General features: G+C 35.2%; 1 protein-coding gene across 2 annotated transcripts in view; it reads right to left on the reverse strand.

Moving 5' to 3' along the window:
- CHD1 (chromodomain helicase DNA binding protein 1) overlaps window positions 1-12,872 on the reverse strand; it is a 90,383-nt gene that overhangs the window by 31,461 nt on the left and 46,050 nt on the right. For both annotated transcript variants that reach the window (XM_066381900.1, XM_066381901.1), the window contains exons 16-23: window positions 12,349-12,511; window positions 10,288-10,440; window positions 8,447-8,518; window positions 7,827-7,976; window positions 2,913-3,061; window positions 2,446-2,542; window positions 2,230-2,325; window positions 314-490 (exon numbers count right to left, since the gene is read on the reverse strand). In XM_066381900.1, the coding sequence (XP_066237997.1) occupies window positions 314-490; window positions 2,230-2,325; window positions 2,446-2,542; window positions 2,913-3,061; window positions 7,827-7,976; window positions 8,447-8,518; window positions 10,288-10,440; window positions 12,349-12,511 (1,057 nt within the window). The remainder of the gene's footprint in view (window positions 1-313; window positions 491-2,229; window positions 2,326-2,445; window positions 2,543-2,912; window positions 3,062-7,826; window positions 7,977-8,446; window positions 8,519-10,287; window positions 10,441-12,348; window positions 12,512-12,872) is intronic.

Here is a 12,872-nt window from a genome sequence, read left to right on the forward strand (position 1 = left end):
TATAAAAGAAATTGAAGTTTTAGCTAAAAATTCTTCTAACAAAGAAAACTCCAGGCCCAGATGGTTCCCCTGACAAATACTGCCAAACATTTAAGGAAGGTGTACCAATTCTACATAGCTCGCTCCAAAAATAGAAGAAGGAACACTCCTTCAACTCAGTTTATGAGGCAAATATTATTAAATCAGATGAAGACGTTACAAGAACACTACATACCAATATCTCTCATAATTAAAAATAAAACAAAACAAAAAAACAGTCAGTGCAGATTTTAATACTCATATTACAAAAACATTTTTTAAATTAAAATGTCACCTGCTTAGCACAGTTTCTCATTCTTGGGAGCATATAAATTTCTTCAAGTTCCTTTTGTCTTTCTTCCTCTTCTAATCGTCTTCTTTGATCTTCTGGAATGATTTCTTCCCAATTTTTTGAATTTCTTTCAGGTTCCAACTCAATGTCATCCTCATCCATGTTTGAAAAGTTGGCAACCTGATGAATTCCAGAATATTAATGGAATAAGCATTAAAAAACAACTCATTCTTAAATTTTATTTTGCTTTCTTAGGAGGGAGAAGTGGCATACCAGAATAAAACAATAAAACTTAAAGATTTTCAGAATAGTGAATATGGCTATGGATTAAACCATGTATGAATGCTGAATGCTAAACTATTTAAAGTTAATTTCTTTATTAAGTCAAAGTAGATCACAAGTCAAATGATTTCTAAGAATTCTTTTCCAGGAATGATTCCCTTTTGTCCTGTTAGTCAATAAAATTATTACAATAGAACTTGAGAAAGTTGACAGAACAAATTTATAGTAGCAACATGCTAAATCCCCTTCTGCAGGAATTATCACCAGTCCATTAACTACCAAATGCTGTAGAACAATCCAGTATTATTTTTACTTTCATAAAAAGAGAAACTAAAGAGCTACTGACAAGCTATAGGAGCTCTGAGGTCTTAAATTTATATAGGTTTTCTGCCCTGGCCGGTTGGCTCAGTGGTAGAGTGTTGGCCTGGCGTGCAGAAGTCCCGGGTTCGATTCCCGGCCAGGGCACACAGGAGAAGCATGGAAGGAAGGAAGGAAGGGAGGGAGGGAGGGAGGAACTGTGCAGTCTGGTATTCAGAAAGCACTCATTAAAGTTAATTGCCAATATACTATATTAAAGCTTACAAGAAACTATGCTTATCCCCCTGAAAACAGTGTTTGTTCCCTCATGTCTGTTATTTAAAGCCAGCTATATCTAAGTATCAAACCATTGGTATAAAAATAATCAATATTGCATAATTATATACTCTAGTTAACTTACTAGTTTTTTCCAAATGTTCAAATTAAAAAAAATATAGTGTAATTTCATATAAAGGAGTTAATCAGACTCTAGCCAGAGTCAGCGCAAGTTTCAGACACTTTCACCTCTCACCACAATTACTGAAATACTCTTCAAACTTACCTGCTTAATTCTTTCTGCAATACATTTCCTTTCTTAATTCTTTCTGTAATATAATTCCTCTACATCACCGCAGTGATCCATTAAAATCATGAAAGTTTTAAATTATTGCTATGTCCCTGCACATGGCACATTGCAGTGCTCAATATATTGTTGAATAAAAAACAACAAATTAAGTTCATTCTTCAAAACCTCAGTTCCTGGAAATATCTAGGATATTTTATATAAGTAAATGGTACACAACTTACTCTGAGGTCTGTTGACCTCATTGCTTTAGAATTCCTGGCAACCTTTTAGCCCTCACCAAACCAGACCAGGGTATTTGTTAAGTATTTATGGGACCTACTGCTTACTTTGTCTGACTGATTTACTTGTTTTCTTAGTTATGATAATGTTTAAATTAATCTGTCAAAAACTGCTTCAATAAAAATCAGATAAAAGACTTCAGTCATGAAAACCTAAGTAAGAGAACATAATCATACTTTTACCCAAATATTCCAGGACATAGTTTTTGCCATACACTGTTCTAGATGCTAGTTTAAGGAAATAATGTCCCTTCCCACTCCACTAAATGCAACTATTCATAAATGATTTGCTCCCTTCTAATCAGCTTGCTACTGGTTTGTCAGAATTAGAAAAAAAAATCTTATACAATAAATGTTGCCAATGAAGTATCCAAATATTGGAATATAGCATATTTTAAGCCAAAATATTAAGACACAAAAAAGTCAGTCCCTCTCAATTTACATAATTATAAAGAAAATTTTAAAAGAAGATTTACCTTGAACTGGGAAAGCAACTCATCTCCTACAGTTAAAGGACCTGGTTCATTTTCATGAGTTTCAGCCCTCTTTAAGATTTCGTCTATGTCCATTTCCTATAATTAGAAAGAAACTTTTACATATAGTTTAACATATTTTAAAGTAAACAAATTTTATACTTAATTGAAATTTAAAGAGATGACACATTTTGAAGCAAATCTTTCTCTCTTTTTAACCTGGGGCTCTTGTTCTTCTCCTTCAGGTTCCTTAAAAAGTTCCTCAGCACCAAATTTTAAAATGGCAGATAACTCTTCTTTATTGAAAGGAGTAGAACTAAAATCAGAAAGAAAGAAAAAAAACAACACCCACAGTAAAAAATTTAACATTCACAGAGCACTCTATTAATTACTGACATAATCATCTTATAACAGTTATGATTTAGATAGGTAAACCATTGGTAGTACATGTATTTTAAAACAAAAAGAACTTGAAGTCCAAATGCTAGAGATTTCCTTGAAGATTCCAGAACTAAAGTGGTGAACTCATGTATCGAATATTCATCTTTGACTAGAAATTAGTCCAGTGCTTTAAAAAATTAATACTAAATACAGTACGTCAATATTCTGCTTACAGTCTGTAGCATTTCAAAAAAGTGAGTATAGTAGGATTCTAAAATGACATTTTTTTACAGTAGAGTAAATACCTCGAGGGGGCAGAACCTGTGTGTAGTACTGTCTTCCCAGTTGTGTCCATTCTTTGAATCACAAGATGATCTAAAACCATCTTCTTTTTGGCCCTTTCAAGAATATCCTCTTCCACTGATCCCTTCGTAACCAGACGATAGATATTCACCTATAAAGATATGCATGATGAAACAAAATTTAAAAAAAAAGATTTGTTTTGCTAATCTGAAGTATCCAAATATTGCAATATAGACTAGAGCTCATTCCACATGAAGTTTTCACTGGTTAAAAACATAATAAAAATTAAAATAACAACAAACCATATATATATATATATATATATATATACACACACACATACACATACACACACACATATATATATATGGCAACATGTTCAAAGCTATGTTTCTTTAATTCAAAGATTATTTTGAGGATATATGTCCTTCTTACATTTTGGTTACGAGATTTTATTTGCTTTCTTTGAATTAAGAATGATAATAATTTTTAAATTATGTCTTAACTGGGGGAAAAAAGGGAAAAAATGGTAAATTTATGAGAACCTTAAACTAGTTTGTCTCAATTCTAACATTTCATTATTCTATGCAATCCAAAATTCTATGAGCCACCACAAAGTTGTGATGAAGTCGACATTAAACAGTTTTCCAAAATAGACAAATCTTTATGTGTAATAATTTTGCCCTATTTTTCAAAGTTGGTGGTTCTGCAACAAACATTACCACTGTACAGAGATATTTTGAAAATTTATGGGAATGTTTTTAGTGTTCACAATGATTAGGTAGGCTTACCAGCATTTAGCAGGGGTCTCAAACTTGCGGCCCGCCAAACAATTTTGTGCGGCCCGCAGACTAATCCACGGGCTTACTTAATTTTATCCAAAATATTTTGAACTTCGTGGATTAGTCTGCGGGCCACACAAAATTAGTCTGCGGGCCGCGAGTTTGAGACCCCTGATTTAGAGTATAAAAACTAGAGACACTAGACATCCTGCATTCTACTGGACTTTCTGGAAGTGAAAACTTATCCTGTCTTTCAATCCTTTCAAATGATTTTAAAAACTGTTTTTAACTATCTTGAGTTTAAATTCTAACTATCAATATAAACATAAAGCAATTTTTACAAAGTTATGATGCAAACAAATTTTTTCAGGATTGTAACTATTATGATAATCAGAGAAAATTAAATACTGTTTTATTTGGATCTTTATCAAAAGTTATCTTCAAATGCTTACGGTATTGGTATCACTAATAAAACGTCTGTATTCGTCATCTACACGTAGTTTGTTGTTGCATGCAAATGTTTAACAGGAAGGAGATCAGAGATTCCTTTTGCCAATTTTGAATTGAATACTACTTAAATAGCAGGTACATGAAGCATAGGGATCTTATATTTCATCAATAATAAAATAATTAAAATAACCATTAAGAAAAATGCAGTTCATATTTATACCATATTTATGTTTAAAACATTCTATAACACAATTGTTGGGCAGATAAAATATATTATGCTCACTTTGTTAAAGATGGCGCTGCCCACGTGGAGGCCGTCACCCAGGTGATATTAATGTGTGTTGGGGGCGGACTGTGGGCAGGCAGAATCCTTGTAGCCTGGGGCTTGGTTTGGGGATTAAGCCTTTCCCACCCTTTTTGATGTGGGTGGTACAATCCCATCATGCCTCAGATAAGTGACTTTGTATTAGAGACTTCCCTATTTTGTATATTGGATTAAAGGTTATGAATCTACACTATAAAATGGGGGCAGAACAGGAGCTTGCTCTTAGTTCCTGAGATTAACATTAGAACAGAAAGCAGAGAGGAGAGCAGAGAAAGGCCACTTGGAGGAGGCCAGGAGAGGCAGCCAAGATGGCGGAGTGTTGAGTGAGAAGCCAGTTTGTGCAGAGAGAAGGAAGGAGATGGGGAACAGAGGTGAATAAGGCTGGTGAGCTAGAAACCTTTGATTCTAGGAAACTCGGATAAGTCAGTAGCTTTGTGAGCACTGAATGTGAGTGGGTTTTGGAGCCCAGTGTGTGTTTTTACTTGCCCGCCGGGTGCAAGCTAGGATTAAAGATGATGGCCCATCAGTTTTTGACTCTGTTGTTTCTTTACCGACTGTTCGAATCCAATGCGAACTTGCATGGGCCAGTGTTGGGCAGATAAAATGTATTATGCTCACGTGGAGGCCGTTGCCCAGGTGATATTAATGTGTGTTGGGGATTGATGTAGCCTGGGGCTTGGTTTGGGGATTAAGCCTTTCCCACCCTTTTTGATGTGGGTGGTACAATCCAATCATGCCTCAGAGAAGTGACTTTGTATTAGAGACTTCCCTATTTTGTATATTGGATTAAAGGTTTTGAATCTACACTATAAAATGGGGGCAGAACGGGAGCTTGCGCTCTTGGTTCCTGAGATTAGCATGAGAGAGCAGAGAGAGTAGAGCCAGCAGTGGAAGGAGGCCACGTGGAGGGGGCCAGGAAAAGCAGCCAAGATGGTGGAGTGCTGAGTGAGATGCCGGTTTGTGCAGTTTGTACCTGGGATAAGGAAGGAGATGGGGAATTGAGGAGAATAAGGCTGGTGAGCTAGAAACCTTTGATTCTAGGAAACTCGGATAAGTCAGTGGCTTTGTGAGCACTGAATGTGAGTGGGTTTTGGAGCCCAGTGTGTGTTTTTTACTTGCCCATCGGGTGCAAGCTAGAATTAAAGACTATGGCCCAGCAGTTTGTGGCTCCGTTGTTTCTTTACCGACTGTCCGAATCCAATGCGAACCTGCATGAGCCAGGCTGCTGTAGTAATGGTAGCCCTGCCTGCTGGCTTTACAGCCAGGCTGCTGTGATGGTAGTAGTGGCCGTGGCTTTTGGCTTTACAATGATTAAGAAATCTGTATTGCCATTATTTCTGATCTTATTCAGATACTCTTCCCAGAGGTCTTAACAAGCAACTTCCTACAGTATCCTTCTAACTGGTTCTTTCCTATTTTCTATCACCTACTACGAAATGTGGTAGCCAATGTCTTTAAATAGTATAAATGAAATGTAAGTCTGGCTGTGTGTTAATCCTTTCAATATAGGAGGTGTCTTTTCAGTGCAATTAATCACTATTCCCCATCTAATGTAAAACACAGGAATATTTTTGACTCTTGACATATACTATATATATAAGGTCTACCGGAAAGTTCTGTCCGTTTCCATCACAAGTTTCGACACGTAAGCACATGTTTATTTGGCATGTGTGCCTCTCTATTTTTATCACTTAATGTATACATACTGATGTAGCAAATTAAAACAAAGTTGATTCACGTTAGTCTTATGTGTGAAGGGATAGTGTACCCATGGCTACTGATAAAGTTCGCCACTAATTTTTACGAATTTCAACAAGGAAGAAATGCTACAGAAGCATGTCTGTCGCATCCACCATATTCCCCGAACTTAGCACCCTCCGACTATCACTTGTTTTTGTCCTTACAAAATTTTTTGAAGGGCAAAAAATTCAAAAATGAAGAAGATATCAAACAAGCACTGGTTCAATTTTTCGCATCAAAAGATAAAACATTTTTCAAAAATGGGATATACAAATTGCCCTCACGCTGGCAAGAAATCATTAATAATAATGGCAATTATATTATTTAATAAAGTTTATTGACGGTAAGAAAAATTTGTATTTTGTTTTATTCCAAAAATGGACAGAACTTTCCGGTAGACCTTATATATTAGGCCCAGCTCACCTGTGAGAATATTGTATTTTCTCACCTTCTCCCCTTTTAAAAGTCTATAATTTGCATTAGCAAGATGTCATCCTCTCTTCAAGTTCCCCTCTCTTTATAATATACAAATAGGCCTGTTATATCTAATCTAATGCTAATTTTTATCCTGTTGTGCACAAATATACCCCTGGCTCTTCCTTTCCTTTGTAGTTCTTACCGGAGAATGAGTCTTGTTCTTATTCTCTCAACTCTAAACTTACTCTTTACATCCTTAGTATTGTCATATATATTGAAATACACATTATCTGAAAAAAACAAAACCCCTCTTTTTTATACTAAATAACTATTAGGGCATCAAAGTGACTTTTCAAATTATGTTTATCTATTTCAAGATAGAAAACGGTATGAAAAACAGTTGCTATAAAACAGGGATCACTTGACTAATGAAGCTAAGAGCTACTCCTTTTAAACAAGCTTTCATTTAAGGGTATGCAATGTTGGTCCAGAGTGTAAAAAATCATGGGAAGCAGCATGACACATTCCTAATGATGCAGATTTATGATAATTATCTAAATAAAACATTTTTAGCTTTAAATTATGGATATATTTTTTCAGTAAAAAATATGAATGTTTAAAATGGCATTATAAACGTGTTAAGCCATTCTGTGAGATCTGTTCATAACTCCTGCTTTGGAGAAGTTTGAGAAGTAGTACACTATTTAGAGGCAAACAAATGAAAATACAAGGAGCAAGGCTTGAAAAGGATGAGTTTTTCTCAATTGCTAGACAGTTGTACAAAAACTGTAAAATGAGAATGACTTTTTTGCATAGAGAATCTTTTATAGACACAGATATAGAAAACAGGCTAAGAAAAACGTAGCAATCTACTAAGCAAAATCTCTTTCAGTGGTTAAAATATAAAATAGTTAAAATAAAATGAAGATGTTTTAAGGTTTATATGCTAAATAAAAAATACTGTACTCTCCAGCTGTAAACAGAATGCATAATCAAAAGAGAGTGATGATTCTATTTCAGCATAGTTATCTCAGTTCTGTAGAATTCACAAGTGATTTTGGTAAATCTGAATTCCTTAGCATGCTATTTTACAAATAAATAGCATGACTGTGTTCCAAAGATCTTACCAGGAGAATAAACTAAGATCACAATGACCATAAAAAGATTCTAAAAAGAGTTAAATAAGGGGAATAAAAAAATACCTGTTTCTTTTGTCCAATTCGATGAGCTCTAGCCTGTGCCTGAAGATCATTTTGCGGATTCCAATCAGAATCAAATATAACAACAGTGTCAGCAGAGGCTAAATTAATTCCCAGACCTCCAGCTCTTGTGGAAAGCAAAAAGCAGAAATCCTATAAGGAATTATAAATAGGCACGATTTTAAATTTCTACAAATTATGATTGTAAGTAATTAATATGAGAATTTTACAATTGACTTTTTGAATTTAAAAGTATTTTACCAGTAAAACTGAAAAGTTTTTAAAAATACTAATAAAATATATAGACCTCTACAAAACCAAACAGGAAAAGACTCTAAAATATAGCTATATACGGGAATAATAAACATCAAAATAAAAAAAAATTTCGAATGAAAGGGCGCTAATTTACTTTGAAGCATATTAACTGTCTTATGTTGATATAATATTGGTAAGAATAAAATTCTTCAACTTTAATATAAAATATTGATTTAAAAACCTGACTTGCAAATCAAAATTGGCTCATCAATAAATAAGGAGAAACAATTTACCAATAAGACTTGTAAAACTACAAGTATGACTAAAATAATAACTAACACAATTTACAATTTTAAAAGCATTCATACCTCTGATCCTTCAGCATTAAAATGATCTAGGGCTTGTTTCCTTAACTCCCCTTTTATTGATCCATCTAATCTCTAGAATAAAAGACATTAAAACAGCACATATAAAAGAATTAAGAACACTTTTTAAGGAATTAAAATAAATTATAAAATTAAGTATAAAAATGTGACATTGTCTTTGCTACGACTAAGAATAGAAAGTAGTTTTTTGGCAGTAAGACAATGGCTAGGCATTCTGTCTTTGCTCTTAACCACTAAGACTGCTTCCCCAAAACAGCAGAGGCTTTCATTCTGCTCAAGACCCACTTTAAGAAATGCATTTTAGAAATGCAAATTATTGAGCTCCATTCCAGACAGATGAAACTCTAAAGGAGATCCAGCAAAAGTCCTCCAGTTAAAGTTTTAAAATCACTGATTTGGAGCTCTAGTCAAATAGCTCACATTTGAGTATTCCTAGGTCCCTGGGGCAAGTGATTTGACTTTTCTCCTTGTCAGTTTCCTCCTCAGTAAAGGAACACAGCAGTACTTTCTTCGTAGAATACAGAGGATTCAGTGAGACAGTGAAGTAAAACACACAGTGCTTCCATACACTGAGTGCTTACTGAACATTAGCTAATCAACAGATGTCCAAAACAAAAATAAATTTTTAAAGTGTTGCTACTTTTTCACTGAAAATCACAATTAAAAAAAAACTTTTTAAAGATAGTGGTGTATCATTTTTTGAGGCATGATCTAAACCAAAATAAAGCTGAAAATTATTCTCTCTGGAAAGTGACGTAGAAATGAGAAGGGATTAGGGGCAGAGAACAGCTGCTCAAAAGTACTTCTATACTACATTTATCTGACCATGCACACATTAACTATCTGTGTGAAAACAAACTAACAGAGCTGGGGTGGGGGTGGACAGTGGGGGAGAGGTGAAGGGTGAGAACACTCTACAATTGACTGTGGTGATGGGAACACTTTACACTTCAAATGAATCAATTGTGTGGTATCCCAATAAAGCTGTTTAAAAAAATTCAGTGATACCTGTTCTAGCTTTTCCCTTAAATGATTGCCTATTTCTCAATCATGTTCATATCACCAAATCCCTGGTCTACAAAGCACTTACCAGAGTTGTAATTCTGTATTTGTTTGTAATTACCTACTTAATGTCTATGTCTCACACCAGTCTATCAACTCCAAAAGTGTAGGGATTATGTAAATTGAGGTTGATCTTTACAATTCTATTTCTATTTTACTGCCTAAACACAATTCACTAGCTGTATATACTGGATTAAAATTATTAGATATAAAGTACTTGGACTAGCACCTGACTAGCACTAACACTCATCCATATTTGATTTAATTATAGTATGTCGAATGAATTTCAAAATAAATACTGAACAGATGGAATATAAGACAAGTTTGGTCTCTTCTCTAAAGTCATCTAGTTTTAATCAGCAAACTATGCTTTAGAAAAATTATGAGCATATAAATCTTCAGAATCTGCAAAAGTCTTCGTAACATTCATGATTGCTCTCTCTTTTCCTTCCTCAGTCTAAAGCCTCATATATAAGGCTGTGCCATTAGGTTTGAGCATAGAAGAGAAATACCATTAGGTTTGAGCATAGAAGAGAAATAGAGTTAAAAGAAAATAAAAATCAAAGAAAAACTGCTTTCCTGCTAAATGTAAGGTAAAGAAGAAAGAGGAATAATGACAAATAGAATTTTTAAACGTACCTTTTAAAAGTACTTTATATAAAAATTTACTTCATTTACAAGAGAATTTCAAAGGTTTATAAAGCATGCTGAGGTATTACATGACATTTAAATCAACAAAAATGACAAAATGAAATGCTTACTTGAAAGGGAAATTGACGATATTTCAAATATTCTGCAAGTATATCTAACATCCGCACCATTTGAGAAAAAATAAGAACTCTATTGCCTCTTTCTCTTAGGCGAATTAATAGCTTGTCAAGAAGAATCAATTTTCCGCTACTACGGATTAAGTGCTAAAAAAAACAATAAATTACAGCTGTTATAATTGTTAAAAGAACTGAACATATGCCCCACTTAACACTTCTGTTTAATTATTTTAAATTGAAATGTTAAATTTTCACAATGTTAGAAAGCAGTTTTTTCCAGTTAACCAAATTCTTGGAACTTTATCATTTTGCTCTATGTTCTAAGCTAAAATTTTACTTGCCATTTAGCACTTAGGTTTTTGTTGCATTTTCAGGAGGAAAAAAAGACACAGTTTCCCTCTATTTGCTATTTATTACATTAATTCTCTAAAAATATAAGCTGAAAAAATAATAAACTAGAAGCAGAAACTAAGCATTCAAAGGTTTCCTCCCCCCCCCCCAAAGAGTAAAAAAATGCATTCTAACTTATACAGATAGAACACTTCATGATACTACAAAGTACTACTGTAATGGCTGCCAACTGTGCTTTGTCCACACTTCTCATTTGTCTTCCAGAGGTAAAAGGAAGGGTAAGATCTCAATCAAGAAAGATATCCTTCTTAAAACTATCATTTGCCAAATTATAAATTCAGTACAATTGCTATTAAATTTTTTTCACATTTAAGAATACAGTAAGAGATTTTTGTGGGATAAATTATAACAGCCAACAATTAGAGATACATTTTTAAAAAACAATCAAATTAATTAATTGGATAAATTATATTTTAAAGGCTTTTGATAAAAAATGCCATTACTGCACTAGCCAGTTGGCTTAGTGATAGAGCACAGGCCTGGAGTGTGAAAGTCCTGGGTTCAATTCCCAGCCAGGGCACACAGGAGAAGCACCCATCTGCTTCTCCACCCTTCCCCCCTTCTCTCTTATCTCTCTCTTCCCCTCCCGCAGCCAAGGCTCCATTGGAGCAAAGTTGGCCCAGGTGCTGAGGATGGCTCTATGGCAGGGGTCGGAAACCTTTTTCACTGAGAGAGCCATGAACGCCACATATTTTACAATGTAATTCTGTGAGAGCCATACAAGACCCGTGTACATTACGCATTATCCAATAAAAATTTAGTGTTGTCCCGGAGGACAGCTGTGATTGGCTCCAGCCACCTGCAATCATGAACATGAGCAGTAGGAAATGAATGGATTGTAATACATGAGAATATTTTATATTTTTAATGTTATTATCTTTTTATTAAAGATTTGTCTGTGAGCCAGATGCAGCCATAAAAAGAGCCACATCTGGGCCCTGGCCGGTGGCTCAGTGGTAGAGCGTCGGCCTGGCGTGCGGGAGTCCCAAGTTCGATTCCCGGCCAGGGCACACAGAAGAAGCGCCCATTTGCGTCTCCACCCTTCCCCTTCTCCTTCCTCTCTGTCTCTCTCTTCCCCTCCTGCAGCCAAGGCTCCATTGGAGCAAAGTTTGCCCGGGCGCTGAGAATGGCTCTGTGGCCTCTGCCTCAGGCGCTAAAATGGCTCTGATTGTGGCAGAGCGACACCCCAGATGGGCAGAGCATCGCCCCCTGGTGGGCGTGCTGGGTGGATCCTGGTTGGGCGCATGCAGGAGTCTATCTGACTACCTCAGAAAAATACAAAAAAAAAAAAAAGAGCCACATCTGGCTCAGGAGCCATAGGTTCCTGACCCCTGCTCTATGGCCTCCACCTCAGGCACTAGAATGGTTTCGATTTCAACGGAGCAACACCTCAGATGGGCAGAGCATCGCCCTCTAGTGGACAAGTGGATTCCAGTCTGGCACATGCGAGTCTGTCTCTCTGCCTCCCTGCTTCTCACTTCAGAAAAATATAAAAAAAAAAAAAAAAAAATGCCATTATTTAGATATACCAGTAGCCAAAGTGAACTTAACCAATATATTAATCAAAGCCATTTTCAGTTATAACTGAAATAAACATTCCTAGAATTTTGCTTTTCTAAAATTATAGTATTTTGAAATTCTTACTTGTAAGGCCTCCTGTTTATTATAGAATTCATTATTGTCTGGTGGTTTAATGAGGTAGCAGTGATTACAACATTTCTTCAGCTCCATCATTATATTCAAAAAGCCTGAGGTACTGCCCTTGGAACCTTTGCTGAGGGCTTTGTAATTCCTAGTTAATATCCATCTGTTTAAAAAAAATTATAAAAATGATGTTTGGCAGAGAACAATTACCAGGATGAATTGTAAAACCATAAAAAAAAAACAAGCACCAAAGCAAAACTGCACCACTATGAAGTTCTCAGCTTCATAATGGACCAAATTTTGTTCACAAGACTGATAAACCTTGTTCATAAGGATAACCTGTTATTTGCACTTGATATTAGCAAAGAGACCAAGAAGCAATTGTTACCTGAACCATTAATTATAGATGGTAAACACTTTATGTAACATAGTGAGTCGAGTGTATTACTCCTTTCTCAAAAATTTACTTTAAAAAATGGTTAACTGTAGCCCTGGCCGGTTGGGTCAGTGGTAGAGCATTGGCC

This window comes from Saccopteryx leptura, chromosome 4, assembly GCF_036850995.1.
Source record: "Saccopteryx leptura isolate mSacLep1 chromosome 4, mSacLep1_pri_phased_curated, whole genome shotgun sequence".
Classification (NCBI taxonomy): domain Eukaryota; kingdom Metazoa; phylum Chordata; class Mammalia; order Chiroptera; family Emballonuridae; genus Saccopteryx; species Saccopteryx leptura.